The sequence below is a fragment of the Lagenorhynchus albirostris genome, chromosome 3 (assembly GCF_949774975.1).
Source record: "Lagenorhynchus albirostris chromosome 3, mLagAlb1.1, whole genome shotgun sequence".
In the NCBI taxonomy this organism is placed as follows: domain Eukaryota; kingdom Metazoa; phylum Chordata; class Mammalia; order Artiodactyla; family Delphinidae; genus Lagenorhynchus; species Lagenorhynchus albirostris.
This window is the reverse complement of record NC_083097.1, coordinates 29,241,495-29,266,895: the sequence shown is the minus strand read 5'-3', so window position 1 is coordinate 29,266,895 and position 25,401 is coordinate 29,241,495. Positions and strand designations below refer to the sequence as shown.

General features: G+C 40.1%; 1 protein-coding gene across 1 annotated transcript in view; it reads right to left on the bottom strand.

Moving 5' to 3' along the window:
- The window catches only part of SPEF2 (sperm flagellar 2), a 170,632-nt gene that overhangs the window by 28,192 nt on the left and 117,039 nt on the right, over positions 1-25,401 (bottom strand). The window contains exons 28-31 of the mRNA XM_060146018.1: positions 23,552-23,690; positions 20,638-20,867; positions 3,546-3,652; positions 2,656-2,838 (exon numbers count right to left, since the gene is read on the bottom strand). Coding sequence (XP_060002001.1) covers positions 2,656-2,838; positions 3,546-3,652; positions 20,638-20,867; positions 23,552-23,690 — 659 coding nt within the window. The remainder of the gene's footprint in view (positions 1-2,655; positions 2,839-3,545; positions 3,653-20,637; positions 20,868-23,551; positions 23,691-25,401) is intronic.

Sequence of the window (25,401 nt, the reverse complement as noted above, 5' to 3'; positions counted from 1 at the left end):
ACACCAAGGAACACGATAATCAAATTGCTGAAAACCAGTGATAAAGAGGAAATATTAAAAGAAGGATTCCTACTCATCCCTGATTTCTCAACCATCAATTCCATATCCAATTGTTTCAATGCACAGGAATTTTCCCTTATTCTTAAAACCAAGAATTCAGTCATGTTAGTTTTTAAAAAATAGATGATATTTTAAAGATTAGGGAACTCTTTCAAAGTGTTTCACATACAAGAGGGTCACATGAGAAAGAAGAAAGAACCTAATCAGAGAACAACTTATATTTTTTAAAAAGTCATCCATGAAAACGTTAGCAGTGCGAAATGTTAAACGTGAACTGTAGGTTGGGTTTAAATTGATCAAGCAAGGTTCTGTCAACCACATCTTGCCCCACTGGATAATCAGGTGATTTATCCCTGAAATGTGGAAATGTCCTTTGTGGACATTTGGTCAAAGAATAAATAAAATATGGTCAAAGAATTTTAGGTTAGTTTACTTTTCCTTAGAGAACAAGTGCTGTGCTGTTTGGATCCTAGAACATCTGATTCATTAAGCCTATGATAACATGCGTTCTCATTGACAGAAGTTGAGTTGAGAGAGTTCATCATCAAAGCATTCTGCATGAGTGTGACTAAACCTCCACACGTGACAGAGGCAAGAGTGTGACAGCTCCAATAGGGCTGCAGCAAAGGCAGGTGCACTTTTATGCTCGCGTGGCTTAGCCCAGGTATGCAGCCGCAGTAGCTTCACAAACGCTGTATCTTATTCCATGTTAGAAGCTGGGGAAATCAGCACACTCTTAAGTAGCGGTTATGATGAACTTGCAGTTAGTCAAAAGAAAAGAAAAAAGACAAAATAAAAAGCAGAGTAGGGAGCTTATTTATTTATTTACTTTCCCCCCAGAGAACTTCATTTCAGCAATGTAGTTGTACTATTCGACTACTGTATTCGAAGGTGGCATTTTCAACAAATCATAAAATTTTACCCTAGAAGCTGTTTTGACAGTCCCATGAAAGAACGCTGTGTGTGTGATGTGGAGAGCGCTAGAGATCTGTGAGTCATGTGGGGAGGTCAAGCGGGCCTCTCCAAATGGCCACCTTGTCCTGAGCCTCCTGAGGAGTGGGCGTTGGGTGCGTAAGCTGAGAGGGCAGAGCTCAGAAATCAACTGCTCCCAAAACCCAGGCAGTGTTCTGATAAGTATTTCTGAGTTTCTGTTTCATGCAGCAGCCAACTTTCTCTAAGAAATTCACGCTTTTGGTGAGGAAGCTTTCTGGTTTTGCTCAGCACTGTGGTACAAATTATGAACACCTAAGTTTGTCTCACGTTTGTGCAAAAAGATGTTTAAATGGACAGCCTGTGTTCATTGACACATACTGTAAAGAGTGAAGGTTGGTACATTCACGAGCGCCCACTTTTAAAAATCTTAAGCCAACAAGAAAATAGAGTAAGTTTTGCCCTGCTGTTTATGTTTTTACACAAAACACCTCTATAAGTTGTAAGCCCAGGTCCAGGACAATGAAAGAATTCACAAAGTGCTTTACTTGGGAAGCATATAAATTAGAGCCCAATCAACTATGCGCCTTTCTTGATCAGGCTGGAAGAACCTCTTCGATTTCCTCTGGCTCAACTGTCTGAGCGTGGGAACGTCAGGGCTGTCTATGAGCCTGTCTTTCATTAATCAAGAAAGAAAAGAGAAGCAGGAAGAGATGTGATCTTTCAATGGTGAAATATACATGAGCTACAGGCACCTAGAGATTATCACCCTGTTTCAAAATCAGCACCTTACAAACGTTTCCACCTTTCGTGTCTACCAGCAATGTGAAGTGGTGAGAATTAGGATGAATTCGATTAGTAGACACAAAATAAGTCATTCAGGCCCTTCTTAGTTATGGCATTTCATTCTTCCTCCCTCCTTACTCAAGCTTCTCAAAAATGAATCGACTGTCTTATCTTCACTTCCTAAAGACCTATTTATTCCATCAATCCTCTGCAATCTAGACTCTGTATGCTCCCAAAATTGCTCTGGTGAAGGTCAGTAGTTACATCCTATCTACAAGTCCAATGGCCAGGTACCGTGTTACTGGATTATCCATCACTTTACACACTTCCCTCGGGGGATCTGGTCCATTCATAACCCCGACAACTGCCTACGTGATAGTGATTGGCTTCTGCATCTGCCGTATCAGATGGGACATTTCTGTCTGCATTTCCCACAGACATTTCAAACTCAACGTGTCCAAAAACATCTTATCGTTCACCACGCTTGTGACCGAAAGAAAAAAATAAAAAACGCTTCCCCTTTCCCTGTGTTCATTGTAACTGCTGTTGCTACTCCCGGAGTATTTGGTATTGGGCATTGGGCTGATTAAAAGCTCTGCAGGCAATTCTAATGTACAGCCAAGGTTAAGAACCACTTGGTAGGACGACAATGATGTTTTCTGTGATTTCTCTCAGAACCCTTAGCTCTCCAAGCAGTTCTGACTTTTTCAGATCCTTCCCTGGGGGTGGGAGCCAGACTTCTACCTGGGACTTGGACAGTGCCTGTGCTGACTCTAGGTGCCTAGACATGGGCCATGAGATCTGGTGTTGTGAGATCAGGGAGCTTCTTAGGTCAGAAGTACTCTGGTAGGGTTAGTGCCACCAGGGGCTGGTAGTGACCTGCATATACTGCTCGAAAGTGACTGTGCCCAGGTGTTCCTCATCCACAGCCTGGAACCTCTTCAGGGTCTCCAAGAGCTCCTCCTCCAGAGGAATGGGCCAAGGCAGCGCGACCACCAACAAGAATTTCCGCCAGTCCACGAACTCCGAGTTTGTTACCAATAAAGATGTTAACTCCTGCAACTAGAAGAAAGCAGGAAATGCCATTGGAATGTTTGTATGACTCGCTTGTGACACTCTACCTGCTCGTGTTTCTTAGTAAGAGATTCTGATGAAGGAAGTAAGATTTTAGCTTGGCCAATAGGGTCAGTTCTCACTTTTGTTCCTTCAGGTTCTACCAAGCAATCCATGCCAGACAGAACTTAGAGAGTGTTTTTGATTTTTGCTTCCTTGACATTTGTGGTTTTTGCTTACCGTTACACAAGGAGTTAACACTTTTGACTGTACTATACTTTGTACCTTTTCAGCAGAGAAGGAATAAAGATGATAATTATGATTGTGGGAGGGCTCTACAACTTGTAGGGAAATACTCTTTAACCACTTTGTTTTCTTAAGGAACAGAACACAAGGAAAAGAAAGCACCGCCAGAATCATCTACTATTACTGGTTAGGATCACTCCATCTGGCAGTAATAAATACAGACTCACTGGCTGAGCCTCACGGTCTCTGTCGCGTTTCATTGACTGTCAGCATCGCCACTTATTTTCAAATACTGAGCATGAACATACTAAGTGTCTTAACTTGAAGTTCATTCATTTGTTCATCCAGGTTTATTGGCTGCTACTACATGTCGGTTACTGTGCAGGTACTGGTTATTTGAAAACTCTTGACTTATTGATTAAAGAAGAAGAATTCTCAAAGCTTGAAACCCAAACAAAATAGAAGCTTACTTCAGGTTGAGTGAGGTTCATCCAACTAGTAGGAAAGTTGTTTGTTCCAAGGTTCATGGTTACCAAATCCAGCAGAACGTCAGCAAATGCTTTGTTTCCTATCATGCCTAAAATACAATGAGAAATATTTTTCCGTTTTATTATGTGATTTGTTTCTTTCACTAAAATAGAACAAATAATGGATATTTGTATAATCACTTTATTCATTCTCTTTAAAACTTTAGCCTTTAGAGAAACAGAAGACACTTTGGAAACATAAAAATAATAATCAATTTCCTGATTTTCTCCAATGGTTGTTTCTCAGCTAAGTCAGCACGTCTTTTTCAGTGAGTAATAAATTGTTCAGACTGAGTAAGATACTGAGGCTTTATATTTTAGTTTGGAGTCTTCTTTGACCTTGTACTCAGAATAGGTTGAATTTAAAAAACTACTGCAAATGGTTTCCCTGGTGCTGCAGTGGTTGAGAGTCCGCCTGCCGATGCAGGGGACGCGGGTTCGTGCCCCGGTCGGGAAGGATCCCACATGCCGCAGGGCGGCTGGGCCCGTGAGCCATGGCCGCTGAGCCTGCGCGTCCGGAGCCTGGGCTCCGCAAGGGGAGAGGCCACAACAGTGAGAGGCCCGCATACCGCAAAAAAAAAAAAAAAAAAAAAAAAAAACTACTGCAAGGGTTCCTATTTTTCAGCAGGGCACTAGAGTAAAATGTTTTGGTAAATATGGGATAAAAGTGTTTCAAACGCATGCACATCACCACTGTGATCAAGGTAACACATTTATCCTCATTTTGCTTTTTTAGATCAGAATATATTTGTTTTGGTAAATGTCGGGATATTTGAATTATTAAATTACTAGATTTGAAGTGCTAATTTAGTCATCTAATTGGCTCAAACACTGTGATATATTTTATAAAAGATAACTAACCTTTTAAAGCCTTTTGCTCTTAAACACTAAACTACTTTACCTTGAGATGTTTGTTTAGTCTGTTGCTCATTTCAAATTGCATGCACATGCATTAAAAAAGAAATAGGAAAGCAAAATAAATGTATTTCCTTAAAAAATGTCTGACTCCCATAGTGTCGGTACCTTCTAGAACCAGGAGACACTCCTACATGTATTCGGGTATCTTTCAGGTCCAGAGTATATAGCTATTCTTCTTTGTTTAGGAATAAAAAGAGTGAAACAGGGGCTTCCCTGGTGGCGCAGTGGTTGAGAGTCCGCCTGCCGATGCAGGGGACACGGGGTTCGTGCCCCGGTCTGGGAAGATCCCACATGCCGCGGAGCGGCTAGGCCCGTGAGCCATGGCCGCCGAGCCTGCGCGTCCGGAGCCTGTGCGCCACAACGGGAGAAGCCACAGCAGTGAGAGGCCCGCGTACCGCAAAAAAAGAATGAAACGTAGATGTAGAATCTCAAATTTTTCTTCCTATATCTAAGTTTTTAGCATTTCTAAAGTCCAACATGAACTTTATCATTTCCTGTAAACTTTAGGAAAATGTAGTAATACTTTTAAAATTTCAGTGGTTCAAATAACATGCGCAAGGTTCAGATCTGGAAGGCAATTTTCTGGGTAGCAAGAGCAGAATCTTTCTTTCTTTGATAAGACTGTATAACCAGCAGGTTGTTCAGAAATAAATTCTCTATCCTTTTTGATCAAACCTGAGTATCCAATTTTATAGAGATGAGAATAACCTTCCCAGGTAGTGGAACTTTTGGTAAAATGATCTTTACATGATACTATATTGGTTTACAGACAAGTTAGAAATTATCCATTCATGTTTCTCAAGATGAAACCACAAATAAACTCAATTGAAACCACGAAGAGGCTCAAAGTATTTAAAAATTCTGGTAGATACGTAAAATATTTCCACTGTCTCTAACAGCTATGGTGCAAGCAAAGTGTAAGAAAATACTTTCAGTTCACATAGGAATTGTTTATCTGGGAACCCTAGTGTGAAATGTGAAAACTATTTTGACATTTGGCCTTGTTACTTAAATGACCAAGGCATATAATAATATGGCCTTCACATACAATGCAGTAGCGGAAACAGATAAGCTTACAAATTTTGTTTACGGATCAAAAAAAATTCTCTTTCCATTTGGCCCTAAGTTAGTTACCTAATGCAACCGTCATTTAGAATTATCCAGGAAAAACAGTTAATTGTAAGCCAGGCCTAAAGGAACTCAGAACATAATTATGGTCTAGTTACCCTTAGCAGTAACTCTCAGAAAGATGACATCAAAATAATACCATTGCTTAGAAGTATATACTTCACCCAAAGAATGTGAAAGAATGTGTGAATATAGAACTAGAATTAGAAAGTCAGAGGAAAACCAATCTTTGGAGTTTTGCTCTGTAGGTCTGGATGATGCCAAATGCCTTTTATATTTGATATGAAGACTGGTGACTTTTACTTTTAACTTTCAGATTTTTGAAAATAGTTCTTTTTGCTATGGTCAATGATGAGGTCAACATTTGTCACATTACTAATCGCTTTTGTCAAGCCTTTCTGAGTTTGATGAACAATCCGAGATAGGTCTTGTGTCACCAGTTGAAGATGGTGTTCTTGTATTCCATCAATGAATGGCTTTCCTAGGGTCAAAGTCATAAATGTCTGGAGAATTCAACTGAATTATCAGGAGATCTGTCATGCTATCAGCCTTGACCGTGGCATGCATTTGTGGCTTAGTGCCCTTCATCTGACTAAAGCCACGTTCTGCTTCAGCTGAACTTGCAAGGAGGCTCAGCGCTAGGTCCATGAGTGTTAGGATGTTCAGATACTTGTGTAAATAAACAGAATTCACAAAATCCCAGGTCAATGTGTGGATGTTCTGAAATCTAGGAGGAAAAATGAAAAATGTAAAAGATGGAGACTCCTACGTTTTACTCCAATATTTATAAATATCAACTAGGTTACTTATGCTCACCTGGCATAAATCTCTAATTTCAACATGCTCCTTTCTGTGTCTACGTCGTCAATTTTCACCTTGGCAGCTTCCAATACTGGTTCATAATGTGCAGTCAGGAGGGACACCTCCTTTTCTCCAAATTCTGCAATCAATACGCCCAACAAAACGTCACATATCTTAGAGACATGTATACAGACAATCAAAGAACAACAGATTCAGAGCCGGAGTTCATACGTTACCTTGATTTATCTTTGCTGGCCGCAGTTGAAAGCTCCCAGTCGCGGCTGCCTTCACCACATCTTGGTTGACATCTCTGAAACAGCCTCGCAGCCTCTTGATAAGATGTGTTAAAACCATGTTTCTCACATCAGAAATGTTTCGCTTTCCTGCGAGGAGGCAGTTACCCTGAAAGTGTGTGACTGAATCCACTGGGCGTTCTTTTGACCCTGGTCTGGGGAGGGGAAAAAAAAATCCCCCGAGTAGACAATTATGTGCAAAAGCACCTAGCAAATGGTTTCCCAAGTCCATCTGTCTGGTTGGATAGACTCTCAGATCATCCCGGACTCCTCACCTTGTCTGATATATTCTGAGCATTTCCAATGTTGACTCTAGGGTGGCAAATATATCAGCAATTGAAGAGTTTCTGTTCTGATTGACGCGGGACAGAATGCTGAGGACATCAGTGACATCCAGCAAGAAGTGGACACATTTAACAATGTCTGCCTGCAGGAGGGACTCTACAAGGTCTTTGGCTTTCTGATGATTGGTGTCACTTCTGCCTTCCCTTGTCTGTAACATGGGCTAGGAAAAAACAGTGGTTTATCTTTCTCAAAATTATTATTTCAAATGGCTCAGTAAAAGTATTCTTTTTATTCTGAAAAAACTAAAATAGTACAGTATTTCAAAATTACTTACCGAATGCAGCTGCTGGACAATTGATATCCTTTGAGAAGATTCTGGAGGGAGGCCTGTAATCCTTGAAGCCACCTCTGGCCTCCTAATTGAGAAGGTATCACAGGTCGAAGGTGAAGGCCTTTGAAAGTACCAGAGTACTCTTATGAACAGGAGAATTGTGATAGAAGTGGTAAGTGCTGCGGAGAAGGTCTCTGACATCGTTGTACAGGGGAACGCTCTGGAACGCTGCTTAGTAAGATACCTCGAGATGATGTGCAGAGCAATACACAGTCAGCGCACATGGCTGGATTTCTCTTAAAAGCAGGGCCACACCGCTGCCGTCTTCTCGCTCTGAGCCAAGGGCACCATCACTTGCGAAACCAACCAGTTTCTTTGCCCAGTCTTGGTTCGATAGTCGAAGTTGAAGATTTCTCTCTAGAGTGTTCTCAGGGGCATGTTTTATTGCCAGAGGTCCCTTCTTTCCCCCTGTCTGTACCCCAACGATTTGGCAGTGTCCTTTCCCTGCGCACGCTCACTGCTTGTACACAAGGTCAGCTTCCTCGATTGAACTGTCTGTGATCCCATCACTGAGGACGGAGAAAAACTTACTTTTTTCTAATTTCTCTCTTAGAGCTCTCTGTTCTACTTCAGCAATAAACTATGTAAACGTTCTGGCCGATTTGTTCGTTCTGAATACCGGGCCAGTATCATCACCCTTCATATCATCCAACGAGCACCTCCAGATAAAATCATTGAGGGGACGTCCGGTCTTGGCGATGGCGTGGCAGGATGGGAACAAGTTCTCCACCCTCCTGAGGGTAACCGTGCTCATGGTCATCACCATCAGCTCTGTGGTGGTTTTGCTCCCTGGGGAACCTCTTGTCACTTCCACGAGGGAAGCCTTGGTGTGAGCCTGGCTGAGATGGTGCGCGTTGAGGAATTCAGTCTGGAAGTTGTTGGTGCTATAAAAAAAAACTCACTTGGTTTCCCTTCGACTTCACTCCATGTTTACGACACAGGCCACAGAACATAAGATCTAGTATCTCATCATATACAAGCCAAGGCTATTTTTTAAGACAAGTTTTCAAAAATTGATTGTTCCTCTTTGGGAGGTTACGGTCAAGCTTCTGAGGACTTTTCTGCTTTTTGGTGACTCGACTCAGAATCCCTGCCTTTAAAATAACTCCATGTGGTTATTTTAAGTAATCACCAATGCCTACCTGCAGTTTTGCTTAATCCCTGTCCCCCCTACACTTGCTCATTATTCCTGGAACAATCGTAGTGAGTGCTTACTACTTAGCAGGCATTTTGGTTAGTATGCCAAGTGCTCTACATCATTTAATCGTCATCACCCAGTATCCCTATTTTATAGTTAAGAAAGTAGGCCAACTACTAGTATCCATCAACATTTTATGGGTCAAAAACCTAGGGCACAGAGAGGTTAATTAATTTGTCCAATGTCACAGTGGTCATATGTGGTGAAGCTGGCGGTTGCTAGCAGGCAGTCTTACCCTCCACGTTTACACACTTCATATTACAGGTTTCTCTTATGGGCAAAGGGTGCTATGGTCTCCTTCCCCCTAGAATCCGTTTCTCCAGGCAGGAGAGGGGCACAGCATTTTGCTCTCATTTCCTTCCTGAGGTGAAAGACAAGAATCACAGGACATGCAGGGCAGTCCTGTCTACAGGATTTGCTTTGGACGCCTCTCCCCTCCTACCTTAGCTCCGTCTTCTCTAACAGTGGTAGGGCCAACTTACTACAAGAAGGGCATCCTTCCTGGATGGCTCTGAGGGACGATGAGACTGTTTCTGAGAGCGGCAGATGGCTACTGTCTCCCCCCAAAGCCTCAACTAACCAAGAGGCAGGGGTAAGAAGCGTACCTGGCTTGTTCCCTGAACGGAGTAACTAGAAAGCTCTGTGGGTTTTCCTAGGCTTAGCACCTCTGAGAAAATTCTAAGACTATGATACTATATATCGGCAGGTAAGTAAGCCCCCTATTTTGGTCTGAAAGGTAGTTCAGTTAGTCTGACATTTACACAAATCAAGAAATACAGAAAGATTTCTGAGAAAAGGTACGATAAGAAAGGACCGATGCTATTGACAGGAATAGCTCACCAGGGGGCAAAATCTAGGGATCAGAGCAGAAAGGAGTGTGGCCCTCAGGTGCCCTGTGGTTTTCTCAGCGGGTAAACTCCTACCGCTTGCTTAGATTCAGATCACAGAAATATGTCATGCACCTTCAAAATCTCAATGTAGATTCCATTTTCCCCGGTGCCTGGAATACTCCGCCCCTGTTTTGCTTCCTGGAAAGTTCTATCCAAAAGTTTCCCATGGGCTACAGCCTTTGCTGACCCACACAGACAGCAACAACTACTTCCTCCTTGAATTCCTGTAAAAACCACGTAGCTGGATGATCTAGCCTGGCCAGTACAGCCTAGACTTCCTGAATTTGTGTTCTGTCTCTGAGACCCGTCACTGATTCTAAGGGTCTCTAAGAGCAGTTTGAAGGAGGGACCCTTGTCAGTTTTTAGCCTTGAACAACTAAATGCTGTGTCTCTTGAAGAAGGAGTGAGGGTAAAGAATTTGCTGGATGGTGTTCTCTCCTGATAGCCTCTCAGCAGAAGCCAAAATAGCTATGAACTGAATCTCTATAGACATTACATAAAGTACTGATGGGCTTACAAGGAAAAGGAGTTCTTATGGTTTAAGTGGGGACTTTGGAACACTACAAAAGTGTTCTAGTTTCAACAGACTCCAACTTGCTTCCCTTGGAGAAAGACTGCCTTCCTGATGTGCTGACACTTGATGTTTGGGACAAGATGTACCTACCCAGAGCTTACTGCAGGACACAAAATGAGTGTTTTTGTTTTGGATGTTTACAGTCCGCAGGGAGCCACATACCTCATGGTTCAATTCCACCAGGTATTGTGTTTTTTTTCTGAAATTGCTCTGGGGTAATGCTGCAGGTGCCTACTAGGGTATGTGCACCTTCAGGATACCGAGCTCACATTTTGGATAATAATAAGCGTAGTTTGTATCAATATTGTATACTGTTATATATTATATAGATTCCACATATATGCATTAATATACGATATTTGTTTTTCTCTTTCTGCCTTACTTCCCTCTGTATAACAGTCTCTAGGTCCATCCACGTCTCTACAAATGACTCAGTTTCGTTCTTTTTTATGGCTGAGTAATATTCCAGTGTGTATATGTACCACATCTTCTTTATCCATTCATCTGTTGATGGGCATTTAGGTTGCTTCCATGACCTGGCTATTGTAAATAGTGCTGCAATGAACATTGGGTGCATGTGTCTTTTATTTTTTCTTTTTCAGTGTGATGTTATTTACTTCTTTTTTTTTTTCAAATCTTTATTGGAGTATAATTGCTTTACAATGGTGTGTTAGTTTCTGCTGTATAACAAAGTGAATCAGCTATACATATATATATATATATCCCCATATCTCCTCTCTCTTGAGTCTCCCTCCCACCCTCCCTATCCCACCCCTCTAGGCGGACACAAAGCACCAAGCTGACCTCCCTGTGCTATGTGGCTGCTTCTCACTAGCTATCTCTTTTACATTTAGTAGTGTATATATGTCCATGCCACTCTCTCACTTCGTCCCAGCTAACCTTTCCCCCTCCCCGTGTCTTCAAGTCCATTCTCTACATCTGTGTCTTTATTCCTGTCCTGCCCCTAGGTTCTTCAGAACCATTTTTTTTTTTTTTAGATTCCATATATATGTGTTAGCATATGGTATTTGTTTTTCTCTTTCTGACTTACTTCACTCTGTATGACAGTCTCTAGGTCCATCCAACTCACTACAAATAACTCAATTTCGTTTCTTTTTATGGCTGAGTAATATTCCATTGCATATATGTACTACATCTTCTTTATCCATTCATCTGTTGATGGACACTTAGGTTGCTTCCATGCCCTGGCTATTGTAAATAGAGCTGCAATGAATATTGTGGTACATGACTCTTTTTGAATTATGGTTTTCTCAGGGTATATGCCCAGTAGTGGGATTGCTGGGTCATATGGTAGTTCCATTTTTTTTTTTTTTGTGGTACGTGGACCTCTCACTGTTGTGGCCTCTCCCACTGTGGAGCACAGGCTCTGGACGCACAGGCTCAGCGGCCATGGCTCACAGGCCTAGCCGCTCCACAGCATGTGGGATCCTCCTGGACCAGGGCACGAACCCGCGTCCCCTGCATCGGCAGGCAGACTATCAACCACTGAGCCACCAGGGAAGCCCCTATTTTTCATTTTTTAAGGAAACTCCATACTGTTCTCCATAGTGGCTGTATCAATTTACATTCCCACCAACAGTGCAAGAGGGTTCCCTTTTCTCCACACCTTCTCCAGCATTTACTGTTTACAGATTTTTTGATGATGGGTATTCTGACTGGTGTAAGGTAATACCTCATTGTAGTTTTGATTTGCATTTCTCTAGTGATTAGTGATGTTGAGCATCCTTTCATGTGTTTGTTGGCAATCTGTATATCTTCTTTGGAGAAATGTCTATGTAGGTCTTCTGCCCATTTTTGGATTGGGTTGTTTGTTTTTTTGATATTGAGCTGTATGAACTGCTTGTATATTTTGAAGATTAATCCTTTGTCAGTTGCTTCGTTTGAAAATATTTTCTCCCATTCTGAGGGTTGTCTTTTTGTCTTGGTTATAGATTCCTTCACTGTACAAAAGTTTTTAAGTTTCATTAGGTCCCATTTGTTTATTTTTGTTTTTATTTCCATTACTCTAGGAGGTGGGTCAAAAAGATCTTGCTGAGATTTATGTCAAACAGTGTTCTTCCTATGTTTTCCTCTAAGAGTTTTATAGTGTCCAGTCTTACATTTAGGTCTTTAATCCATTTTGAGTTTATTTTTGTGTATGGTGTTAGGGAGTGTTCTAATTTCATTCTTTTACATGTAGCTGTCCAGTATTCCCAGCACCACTTATTGAAGAGACTATCTTTTCTGCATTGTATATTCTTGTCTCCTTTGTCATAGATTAGTTTACCATAGGTGCATGGGTTTATCTCTGGCTTTCTATCCTGTTCCATTGATCTATATTTCTGTTTTTGTGCCAGTACCATATTGTCTTGATTATTGTAGCTTTGTAGTATAGTCTGAAGTCAGGGAGTCTGATTCCTCCAGCTCTGTTTCTTTCCCTCAAGACTGCTTTGGCTATTTGGCTTCTTTTGTGTCTCCATACAAATTTTAAGATTTTTTGTTCTAGTTCCATAAAAAATGCCATTGGTAATTTGATAGGGATTGCATTGATCTGTAGAGTGCTTTGGGTAGTATAGTCATTTTCACAATATTGATTCTTCCAATCCAAGAACATGATATATCTCTCCCTCTGTTTGAGTCATCTTTGATTTCTTTCATCAGTGTCTTATAGTTTTCTGAGTACAGGTCTTTTACCTCCTTAGATAGGTTTATTCCTCGGTATTTTATTCTTTTGGTTGCAATGGTGAATAATATGTTTTCCTTAATTTCTCTTTCTGATATTTCATTGTTAGTGTATAGGAATGCAAGAGATTTCTGTGCAGTAATTTTGTATCCTGTTACTTTACCAAGTTCATTGATGAGCTCTTGTAGTTTTCTGGTAGCATCTTTAGGATTATCTATGTATAGCATCATGTCATCTGCAAACAGTGATGGTTTTACTTCTTCTTTTCCAATTTGTATTCCTTTTATTTCTTTTTCTTCTCTGATTGCTGTGGCTAGGACTTCCAAAACTATGTTGAATAAGAGTGGTGAGCGTGGGCATCCTTGTCTTGTTCCTGATCTTAGAGGAAATGCTTTTAGTTTTTCACTATTGAGAATGATGTCTGCTCTGGGTTTGTCGTATATGACATTTATTATGAAGTAGGTTCCCTCTATGCCCACTTTCTGGAGAGTTTTTATCATAAATCGGTGTTGAATTTTGTCAAAAGCTTTTTCTGCATCTATTGAGATGATCATATGGTTTTTATTCTTCAATTTGTTAATATGGTGTATCACATGGATTGATTTGCATATATTGAAGAATCCTTGCATCCCTGGGATAAGTCCCACTTGATCATTGTGTATGACCATTTTAATGTGCTTTTGGATTCTGTTTGCTAATATTTTGTTGAGGATTTTTGCATCTATATTCATCAGTGGTATTGGTCTGTAATTTTCTTTTTTTGTAGTTTCTTTGTCTGGTTTTGGTATCAGGGTGATGGTGGCCCTGTAGAATGAGTTTGGGAGTACTCCTTCCTCTGCGATTTTTTGGAAGAGTTTGAGAAGGATGGGTGTTAGCTCTTCTCTAAATTTTTGATAGAATTCACCTGTGAAGCCATCTGGTCCTGGACTTTTGTTTGTTGGAAGATTTTAAGTCACAGTTTCAATTTCATTACTTGTGATTTGTCTGTTCATATTTTCTATTTCTTCCTGGTTCAGTCTTGGAAGGTTATACTTTTCTAAGAATTTGTTCAGAATTTGTTCATTTCTTTCAGGTTGTCATTTTAGTGGCATAGAGTTGCTTGTAGTAGTCTCTTAGGATGCTTTGTATTTCTGCAGTGTCTGTTGTAACTTCTTTTTCATTTCTAATTTTATTGATTTGAGTCCTCTCCCTCTTTTTCTTGATAAGTCTGGCTAAATGTTTATAAATTTTGTTTATCTTCTCAAAGAAGCAGCCTTTAGTTTTATTGATCTTTGCTATTGTTTCCTTTGTTTCTATTTTATTTATTTCTGCTCTGATCTTTATGATTTCTTTCCTTCTACTAACTTTGGGTTTTATTTGTTCTTCTTTCTCTAGTTCCTTTAGGTGTAAGGTTAGATTGTTTATTTGAGATTTTTCTTGTTTCTTGAGGTAGGATTGTATTGCTATAAACTTCCCTCTTAGAACTGATTTTGCTGCATCCCATAGGTTTTGGATCATTGTGTTTTCATTGTCATTTGTCTCTACATATTTTTTTTATTTCCTCTTTGATTTCTTCAGTGATCTCTTGGTTATTTAGTAGTGCATTGATTACCTTCCATGTGTTTGTGTTTTTTACATCTTTTCCCTGTAATTTATTTATAATATCATAACATTGTGGTCAGAAAAGGTGCTTGATATGATTTTAATTTTCTTAAATTTACTGAGGCTTGATTTGTGACCCAAGATGTGATCTATCCTAGAGAATGTTCCATGTGCACTTGAGAAGAAAGTGTAATCTGCTGTTTTTGGATGGAATGTCCTATAAATATCAATTAAATCTATCTGGTCTATTGTGTCATTTAAAGATTTTGTTTCCTTTTTAATTTTCTGTCTGGATGACCTGTCCATTGGTGTAAATGAGATGTTAAAGTCCCCCACTATTATTGCGTTACTGTCGATTTCCTCTTTTATAGCTGTTGGTATTTGCCTTATGTATTGAGGTGCTCCTATGTTGGTTGCATATATATTTATAATTGTTATATCTTCTTCTTGGATAGATCCCTTGATCATTATGTAGTGTCCTTCCTTGTCTCTTGTAATGTTCTTTATTTTAAAGTCTATTTTATCTGATATGAGTATTGCTACTTTAGCTTTCTTTTGATTTCCATTTGCATGGAATATTCCATTCCCTCACTTCCAGTCAGTATGTGTCCCTAGGTCTGAAGTGGGTCTCTTGGAGACAGCCTATATATGGGTCTTGTCTTTGTATCCATTCAGAGAGCCTGTGTCTTTTGGTTGGAGCATTTAATCCATTCACATTTAAGGTAATTATTGGTATGTATGTTCCTATTACCATTTTCTTAATTGTTATGGTTTTGGTTTTGTGGGTCCCTTTCTTCTCTTGTGTTTCCCACTTAGAGAAGTTCCTTTAGCATTTGTTGTAAAGCTGGTTTGGTGGTGCTGAATTCTCTTAGCTTTTGCTTGCCTGTAAAGCTTTTGATTTCTCCATCAAATCTGAATGAGATCCTTGCTGGGTAGAGTAATCTTGGTTGTAGGTTATTTCCTTTCATCACTTTAAATATATCGTGCCACTCCCTCTGTCTTGTAGAGTTTCTGCTGAGAAATCAGCTGTTAATCTCATGGGAGTTCCCTTGTATGTTATTTGTCATTTTTCCCTTGTTGCTTTTAATAATTTTTATTTGTCTTTAATTTTTGTCAATTTGATTACTATGTGTCTCGGCATGTTTCTCCTTGGGTTTGTCCTGCCTGGGACTCTCTGTGCTTCCTGGAATTGGGTGGCTATTTTCTTTCCCATGTTAGAGAAGTTTTCAACTATAATCTATTCAAATATTTTCTCGGGTCCTTTCTCTCTCTCTTCTTCTGGGATCCCTATAATGTGAATGTTGGTGTGTTTAATGTTGTCCCAGAAGTCTCTTAGGCTGTCTTCATTTCTTTTCATTCTTTTTTCTTTATTCTCTTCCACAGCAGTGAATTCCTCCATTCTGTCTTCCAGGTCACTCATCCGTTCTTCTGCCTCAGTTGTTCTACTATTGAGTCCTTCTAGTGTATTTTTCATTTTAGTTATTGTATTGTTTATATTTGTTTGTTCTTTAATTCTTCTAGGTGTTTGTTCTTTAACTCTAGGTCTAGGTCTTTGTTAAACATGTCTTGCATCTTCTCGATCTTTGCCTCCATTCTTTTTCCAAGGTCCTGAATCATCTTCACTACCATTATTCTGAATTCTTTTTCTGGAAGGTTGCCTATCTCCACTTCATTTAATTGTTTCTCTTGGGTTTTTTCTTATTCCTTCATCTGGTACATAGTCCTCTGCCTTTTCATTTTGTCTCTCTTTCTGTGACTGTGGTTTTTGTTCCACAGGCTGCAGGACTGTAGTTCTTCTTGCTTCTGCTGTCTGCCCTCTGGTGGATGAGGCTATCTAAGAGGCTTGTGCAGCTTCCTGATGGGAGGGACTGGTGGTGGGTAGAGCTGGGTGTTGCTCTGGTGGGCAGAGCTCAGAAAAACTTTAATCCACTTGTCTGCTGATGGGTGGGGCTGAGTTCCCTCCCTGTTGGTTGTTTGGCCTGAGGCAACCCAGCACTGGAGTCTACAGGATATTTGGTGGGGCTAATGGTGGACTCTGGGAGGGCTCATGCCAAGGAGTTCTTCCTAGAACCTCTGCTGCCAGTGTCCTTGTCCCCACAGTGAGCCACAGCCACCCCCCACCTCTGCAGGACATCCACCAAAACTAGCAGGTAGGTCTGGTTCAGTCTCCTATGGGGTCACTGCTCCTTCCCCCGGTTCCTGATGTGCACATTACTTTGTGTGTGCCCTCAAAGAGTGGAGTCTCTGTTTCCCCCAGTCCTGTCGAAGTCCTATAATCAAATCCTGATAGCCTTCAAAAGTCTGATTCTCTGGGAATTCCTCCTCCTGCTGCCAGACCCCCAGGTTGGGAAGCCTGATGTGGGGCTCAGAACATTCACTCCAGTGGGTGGACTTCTGTGGTATAATTGTTCTCCAGTTTGTGAGTCACCCGCCCAGCAGTTATGGGATTTGAGTTTATTGTGATTGTGCCCCTCCTACCATCTTACTGCAGCTTCTCCTTTGTCTTTGGATGTGGGGTATTTTTTTGCTGAGTTCCAGTGTCTTCCTGTCAATGATTGTTCAGCAGTTAGTTGTGATTCCGGTGCTCTCACAAGATGGAGTGAGTGCATGTCCTTCTACTCTACCATCTTGAACCAATCTTCTCCATTAATATCTTGACACTAGTTACTCACAAGTATGTATTCAGTCATTTGTTTTAATGAAAGATTATTCATTTCTCTGAATAATTTTGTTTATGTAGCATAATTAGAGGGAACGAAATATAACTTAATCACATTGATACTCCTTGTAAATTTGCTAAAAAGAAAATCTTACTTTGGGCTTAGTATCATAATGATTGTTATATGCAAATATGTATGTTGTTTCCTAGAAAAAAATTCATCTATTCACCATATTTTAATATATTTTAGTGAGCTTGAAGTTTGCATCTTAAATATCATAGGTTAAATTGAAATATGTGAAACAGTGTAAGAAAATGCTCACACTTCTTGGCTTAGAAATAACAGCAATTATTCAAGTTCAAGCAGCAAGTTCTATAGGATTCCACATTTAGAAATGTACTACTTGCAGCCAGTTGCTCTATACTTTCAAAACTGTTATTACTTCAACTAAGATCGTCTTTTGAAATTGTAGATTTCTAGGGTAAATACCATGGGATGTATCGTAAAAGATTGTTTTCTAATTCTTGGAAGGAATATGACAAACACTTCATGTAAAAGATGGATTGGTGTGTATCCTTTGACAAGAATGAATAAGAAAGACTCAAGTCAAAGGATGTTTTTGGGGCCAGGGAAACTGGGAGAAGGAGTGAGTGGTAATCATTGGACTTCCTCAGGGAGGGGTAACATTAACATTTGCTGCCTGACTTCTAAGATGTCATCAGAGAACCTCTAATTCTGTGACTCTGGGATCCAGAAAATGGAATGATTATTACTTCGCCTTCCCTTTATACATTAGAAAAATGATGACAATGAATATTATTTCTATTGATAGATCCCCTGATACTGTGCTAAGTATTTTACATGTATTTAAAAAGTGCCATATGCAATATATATATTTTCAAATAGTATAACTGAGCCAATAACAAAGAAAAGGGTTTATTTAAAAAGTGCCATATGCAATATATATATTTTCAAATAGTATAACTGAGCCAATAACAAAGAAAATGGTTTAAACTCTTTGCTTATAGACCGTAACTCATTTTGTACTATCAAGATCCCCAAATCCCACAGTATTGTATAGCTTTGTCAATTCTGTGTTAATTACAACAATTATTCTTAAATCTGGATAATTCTCTAGATTGGGTGGCTGGAGGTGGTTCCCCAGACAGAGCTGACCTCTGCATCTGTTTTCCTGCAGTTCATGCAACTGGGGAGGGAGAAGCAGAGAGGTCCCTGACCCTTCCTCAAACATCCATACTCAAGCCGCAAACCTACATATTTTCTGGTGGCCGTTCCCCCAACTTTAAATATCCTCCGTATCCTTGACATCCAGTCACTCTTTACTTCTTTCAATTCCTCCCTCCGAGGTGTTTTTCCACACAGTTTTCCTGACCAACCTCATTGCGCACTGATTCACCTTTGCTTTGCATTCTTGAGCACTTTTATCAAGTTCAGATTCTGTTCCAGAGGAGCACCTAGATAGAAGTTTCTTCTTTGCTTGCCTTTTCAAATTACACTCTAAGTCCCTAGGGCAAGTGGTTTTCCTTTTACACCTACTTTTAAAAAATATATTTATACATAATTATCACCCTTCTCCTTTACCTCCCTTTCTTTCTTCTCCCTTCCTTCCTCTTCCTATCATACTTTGAAAGCCGTTGTATGCTACCAAACTCTGAAAATAGATAAATGTGTCAGTTGACATCTTTTAGTCTCAACGGTTTCTAGAGTTAATCTTCTAAGACATACGTATGTCAAGTTATAGCTGATATTTGTAATTTATGTTTAAACTTTTTTTTTTTTTTTGCACTATGCGGGCCTCTCACTGTTGTGGCCTCTCCCCTTGCGGAGCACAGGCTCCGGACGCGCAGGCCCAGCAGCCATGGCTCACGGGCCCAGCTGCTCCGCGGCATGTGGGATTTTCCCGGACCGGGGCACGAACCTGTATCCCCTGCATCGGCAGGCGGACTCTCAACCACTGCGCCACCAGGGAAGCCCTATGTTTAAACTTTTAATTGAAATTCAAACTCTGATTTTAAGGTTGGACCCAAGAATGTATTACGATTATCGCCATGAATACTAAGGTCCTTTCTGAAAGGGATTATGAGTGGTTGATAATTTTCCTACTCAAATGCTCACCAAAACTTTAAATTTTGACCAGCTTCTAGTCACCCTAGTTTAGGATTAAAGCAAATTATACTTCATATACGTCTTCTTATTTTATATGTAAACAATATGGATAAAATGAAGAGCAAAAGCAACTTTGAAGAAGGAAATACATAATAAAAAGACATTGTAAGGCCACACAAAGGGAAAGAGGATGGAATCTACCTGACTGAAAGACTGAAGGGATTTCATGAGCTGGTTTTATACAACTGAGATTTTTTTCCTGTACCAGCTGATGGCCGTATCTTTTTGACCAGCTGCTTCCTGCCTAAATGTTGCCAACCTGAGTTTGTGTTCATCCACTGCTGCAGTGTGTGCCTTTATATCTTGGAGGTGTAGACCCACTCAAGCTGATTAGATGAGGTGACACTTGCTAGGGTAGGGGTCTACCCAGGGAAATGTTTACATCTGTTTCACCCACTGGGCTTAGCAAGGAAGTCTTCAGACTTAAAGTAAAGTAATACTCTTTTGACTAATGAGATCTAATGTGGTTTTCTGGGATAACTGAACTTTAAAAAAATAAGTGAAGTATAACCATTATGAAAGTGAAGTTGTGTTAGTACTAGACAAATGTCAGTTGACTATTCTCTAGGGAAAAGTAATGATTTTTCCAGTAAGTAGGAGACGTTAGAAGATAAACCTCTTTATGAGAGGCAACTTAGTTTAGTGAGAAGGGGCAAAACCTTTGAACCTGAAGAGTCCTGATTGATATGTGACCATAGGCAAGTTCTCAACTTCTTGTGACTCAGTATCCTGACCTATAAAGTGGAGATGATAATCCTACATGTTCTCTCAGAATTACTTGTGCTATCAACTGATGGAATTCATTGATGAATATCTATAAGTAGAAAGATCCCAAATTAAAAAAAAAAAGTCTGTGTAGATGCTACAGAGCCATAATAATAAAATGTGAAGGAAATCAAGAATTTGTGTGCAGAAAATAACATGTACACTTACATGTGAACAGATTAATTAATTAATCAATCAAGCAAATATGTGTTGACAAAGGTTCTGCTCTTGGTCTATGAAACACTGAGGGAAAAGGCAAACATAGAAAGGAAATTCTCTACTCCCTGGTCTCCCTTCCCAGACTAGTGGGGGAGACAGAAACACAAACTCAGAATCCCAGCACAAAACTTAAACTAGAAGTATGCACAAAGACAGTCTCTCAACTGCCAGATGGAGTAATACTCAAATTTACCCACCTGCCAGCCAGGGGCAGGGAGGGCAGGAGAGGAGAATTACCAGGGATGAGGATCACCGCACTGCCAATGTATTAAGCACTGTCTTGCTCTGTTTAATTCAGATCTATGTTGTATGAAGCAAATATGAGATAAATTAGAATGAAACAAGAGCTTGTTTTAGTGCCACACAATCCCAGAGGGCTGTTTTACTTGTGGACAGGTGATGGCCATCCTGGTTAATCTTAACCTTATTTTGTGCTCTTTTCATAATAATTACTTTTCCTACCTTTGGGTGCTATCTCTAAGAACTGATCCCGAAGATTGCCAAGCCGTTCGATGGTCAGGGTGCCATTTTCTTCCCTTTCTACAGGTGGAGGGCGTATTGGAGGAGACAGGTCTGGAAAGACTTTTATATCACTGTTAATGCAGAAGTCTTCTTGGTCTAAATAAAGCGCATTCTGAATTTTGGTTGATGTTTCAATGTGATAGCGAGCTACCTCAGTTAATTTTTCCACACTGAAAGCGGAAAAATGAATAGGGTTATCTCCATTAAAAATACTATCAGATTAATAGTGTTTGCTTATTAGATATACACACAGAGTTAACACATTGGAAAATTTAGAAAATTTGGCTAAGCTAGAAAATTCAATCCGCATGATTAAAAAATTCTAATTTCTCCTCAAAGCCGTTTGTAAAAAAGCAGGGTATAAATAAATAAATGTAGATTAGAAATAAAATACATGCTCGTTCAGGGCTAAGAGTTACACATTTTATACAAAGTTGAGCAAAAAGAGACTCCACTAAAATGGTTTTATTAGTATTAGAACATATTTTACTATATAAACGATTATGTCAATAGATATATTCATTTTAAGTATGAACCAGAATAAAGTTATATGACAGAAAAGCCTGTAAAATATGACTGTTAGAATAACACATTTATTTGGAATCGGGACAAATTGTATGTAAAGTGAATCAAATTTGATAATGGATGTCTAGAAAAGTGGCTTTTCTCTAACTTTATAACAAGGAGTTTGATGTTATTGAAGACACATTTGACAGAGTGGACTCTGACGAGATAACCCATTGAAATTGCTTTGCTATCTTCACAGAGAATAACAATTCCCAGCTAAATCATGTGGTATAAGCAGCAGTAGTTCAGAACCTTGTGGTGCAGTGGGAAGAGCCCTGGAAGCTGAGCTCTCATTGCAGACCCCTCTCCAGCCATGGGTCCTTGGGAAATGACTCAAGCTCTCTGATTTCCTCATCTTTGCAATGGAGCCAAAAACACACAACGCCATACCTTATGGTTATTCATGTGAAACGACATAGGGCATAGATTTAGGCTGTACTGGGGATTATAGTTATGGCCTTAATTAAAGGTCACTTTAAAGGCCAGAGAAATTTAATACATAAGTACAATATTACTGTATTACAGAAACAATCTTATTTATGTCTTGCAATAAAGATTGAACATGGCAGAAAAATGCGTATTTAATCTGCTTTTATATAACTCTGGAACACCAAATGTTTGTATACTGAAAATTAAAAAAATATATATTAGTCACTTTCTTTCAAAAGACAGTCTGGAATTTAATTCCATCATACTGTATTTGTGAGTGTCCATATAGTCTGTACTATCCAGGTACTTTTTGTTTGATGGTGTTTACGTGCTGGAAGCAAAGGAAAAGGGCACTGGATAGCTACAGAGCTTGTAGCCCTGAGTGAGGAGGGACTCCAAATGTAGACACCCAGCCAGAACCAGCACAGCAAAATAAGTGCGCCATCTAGTGGAAGGTTACCAAGAGTAACCTTCTCAGAAAGGGCAGGTGGCGGTGGTGGGGGGGGGGCGGCTAGGGAAATCCCATGAAAATGGAAAGTGGGATTTGAAGTTCAAAGGGATCTGCTAGGTCGCACTATTTCTTTTTCTTCTTATCACTGGAGAATTTTTGCAAGAACCAAAAGAGAAAGCATAGCTTGACAGTCCTAGGTTTTAATTTCTTGTGGCCATATTCAGAGGTCAGATATATATATATCTGACCTCACACACACGCACAAGATAAATCTGAGAAATACGAGTTCATCTGATAAAAAAAAAGAAACTTGGCCACGTGCCTCTTGATGTGGCCACAAGGATGGGCGCTGTGAACCCTAAGAATGAAGAAGATATGCTTTCATTTGTAGGCAGCAGGCAGAGGACAGAACTGAACATCACTGCTTCACAATGCTGATGAGTACCTGACAAAGTATTTTAAGCACTACTGCAGTGAGGTTACCGGGCCGAGGGGTGTGTGTGTGTGTGTTTTACTATAGAGCAACAGATACAAACAACTAGGCTGAGGATTTTACAACAGAACTTTCATTTTGAGACAAGGACTGGAGAAAACAAACCCTAACAACCGTCTTCTACCTGGCCGATGTTGCTTCTGAGAAAGTTGCCATTTGTATACTACGTACGCCACAACTTCCAAATTTTCAGTAAATGTTTATTGCAAACTGTAGTCTATCACAGAATCTAGATCTAGTAGAAACCTTTAAAATAGCCTGGTTGGAGTGCTTTCTTTTACAGAGGAGGCCTATGGGGCCCGAAGTGGTTAGGCATGCTGTAATACGTGGACAAGGAGAGATTCTCCATCTCCTGGACCATCGGGTTTCCTGACTCTCCATTGAGGGCTGTTTCCGCCCTGCTGAGCTGCCTCTTTATGCCTTTCAGGGGAGAATTAAGAGGATGAGACTTGCTGTCCCTCACTAGTAATGAGGATCTGGAAAGCCTTTGGAACCCAATAGAAAAGTAGAATTGGCTGTCACAAGGGAATCAGCCTAACGGGTAAAACATTCCTGTGAATGATTTCATCTCCCATTCATTGGCCCTGACTAATAAGTCTGGCATTAGAAAGATATGAAACATTATACTACTTCTAAAAAATATTTTTAAATTGCTTATAGTTTTACCTTGTAAGCTAAGGTCCTCACTGAGCAGGTGAAAACCAAACTCATAAATAATGCGCCATAGCGCCCTTTGATACATGACTTACTATTGTTAAAAAGAGGCAACACAAATGCATATGTGATTTCCCAAAAGGTCAAAATTTCCATTTGTAAATGTAATTCAAGTTTGTAAACACCTTAAAAATCTTTGTCAATTTTGGTCTTCAGGAATTAACAAAGTAAATATTTTAAAAAGTCACGCAGTACTTTACCTGGCCATTTCGTTCAAGTACCTCTCACCGAGCCACTTTTCCATGAGTTTATACACCTCAACTGCCTTTGTTACTAACTCTTCCAGGAAAGCCAGTGCTTTTACCTTGATCAGTTCAAGTCTGAACTGTGCAGCTCTCTCTATTTAAAAAGAGAAACAAACATTGTTTACACGTTTTATATGTCATGCATTTTCTGATTAGCCAAATTCAATTTTAAACCAATTACGCTTCAGTCTGTGAAACTTCAGGCGTACACCTGATACACCAGTATGGATAACTATACCCTATCCATCTCAGAACCAAAGCGATGTGTGGTTAGACAGTTTATTTAAACCAAAACTATAATTCAGCTTTACACGTAATTGCACTTTATTGCAATATACCCTTTGATAAATTGGAATGGGAAAACACAAATAGATAATTTCTGAATTTCAAAAAGGGGGAGGGTACTAAGTCTCTGGATCTCCCGTCTTAGAACAGGAGGGTGAAGCCCATGGTCCCAGCGCCCACTGATGCTCTGGGCACCCAATGAGTTCCGTGGATTTTCCTCTAAAATATCTGTCCAATCTTTCTTCCTTGCTTTTTCTATCACCACGATTGGGCACTGCTTTATGTCTTGCCTCAACTACAGCAACCACCTCCATCCTGCTTTCTCCAAGTTCCTTTCCCCACCTCAAATCCAAATCCACTTCCACCCGCCCCAGAGTAACCCAGCTCACCTGCGCATGTGCTCACAGGTGCTTTCTGCTCAGAATTCTTCACTAGCTCCCAGTCGCCATAAGGGAAATGTAACTTTCTGGCCAGGGCCTATGCGGCCCTCCACCTCCCTGATCACTCCTTCCCAGAATGTGCCTCAGACTCCACAGCTAATCCCCACTAGTCACCTAGCTCTCCTCCCCCTTCCCTGCCCCCGCTGTCCCCTGTGCACATTTCCCACATTCTTCCAGTTCTTCTCAAGCATGAATTCATCTGCTCAGAAGTCTTTCTTGACTCCCGCCATGCTTCCTTTGTCCTGTCCGCCTAATTCCAATATCACAACATATTATAAGTGATTGTTTGCATTTCTCTTCCTCTAGATTGGATTTTATTTTTGTCTGTTGTTTTGTATATATATGTGTATATTTCTTTCAACTACTACAGGACCTGGCACATAGTAGAAACTCAGTAAACATTTACTATATAAACGAGTGAATTTAGCTACACTAGGGACCACATATAGAATGAACTGAAGGATGAAGCATACTTAGCTACTGAAAGCAGATGTGGGGACAGGCAACGGGACAAGCATGTGTCCTGACTTCCTGTGTTCAACATCCTTCAGATTTTACTCTTGCAATTATGAAAGCAGGTGGTAGGAGGATGGAGACAGGGAGAAAAGGAGAGAAGCAAGGGATGGAAAGCATCTTTAGTAGTTAATTGTTTGAGTAGTTAATGGGTCCCAGCTTACCCAATGCTGCATTTTTATGGTTTTGACATCTAGTTTATTGACCATGGTTTCTTTCCCATCCGGATACTTTGGCTCAATTTCTTGATCTTTTCAAATGCCATTTTGAATTTATTATATGACAACTGGAAGAGCCAGAAGAAGACTATGTCTTGTAAAATTGTTGCTCTCTTTAGAGAAGGAGGCCCTTGAACATTATCGATCTATGACTGGCTCTTCTGTGGCCCCTGCTCCCAAGAACTCACTTTCAGGACCCGTTAGCCTTTAGTCAGGGTTTACCTTCCTAATGAGAGGCCTAAATTATTCTTATTATAATATAGAAGGACCTCCTTAGGTAGCCCCAAGCTTTCTTTCAGCCTGTAAAGTCACACCAAGTCTAAAATACTGCTTTTGTTTCTTTTCTTTG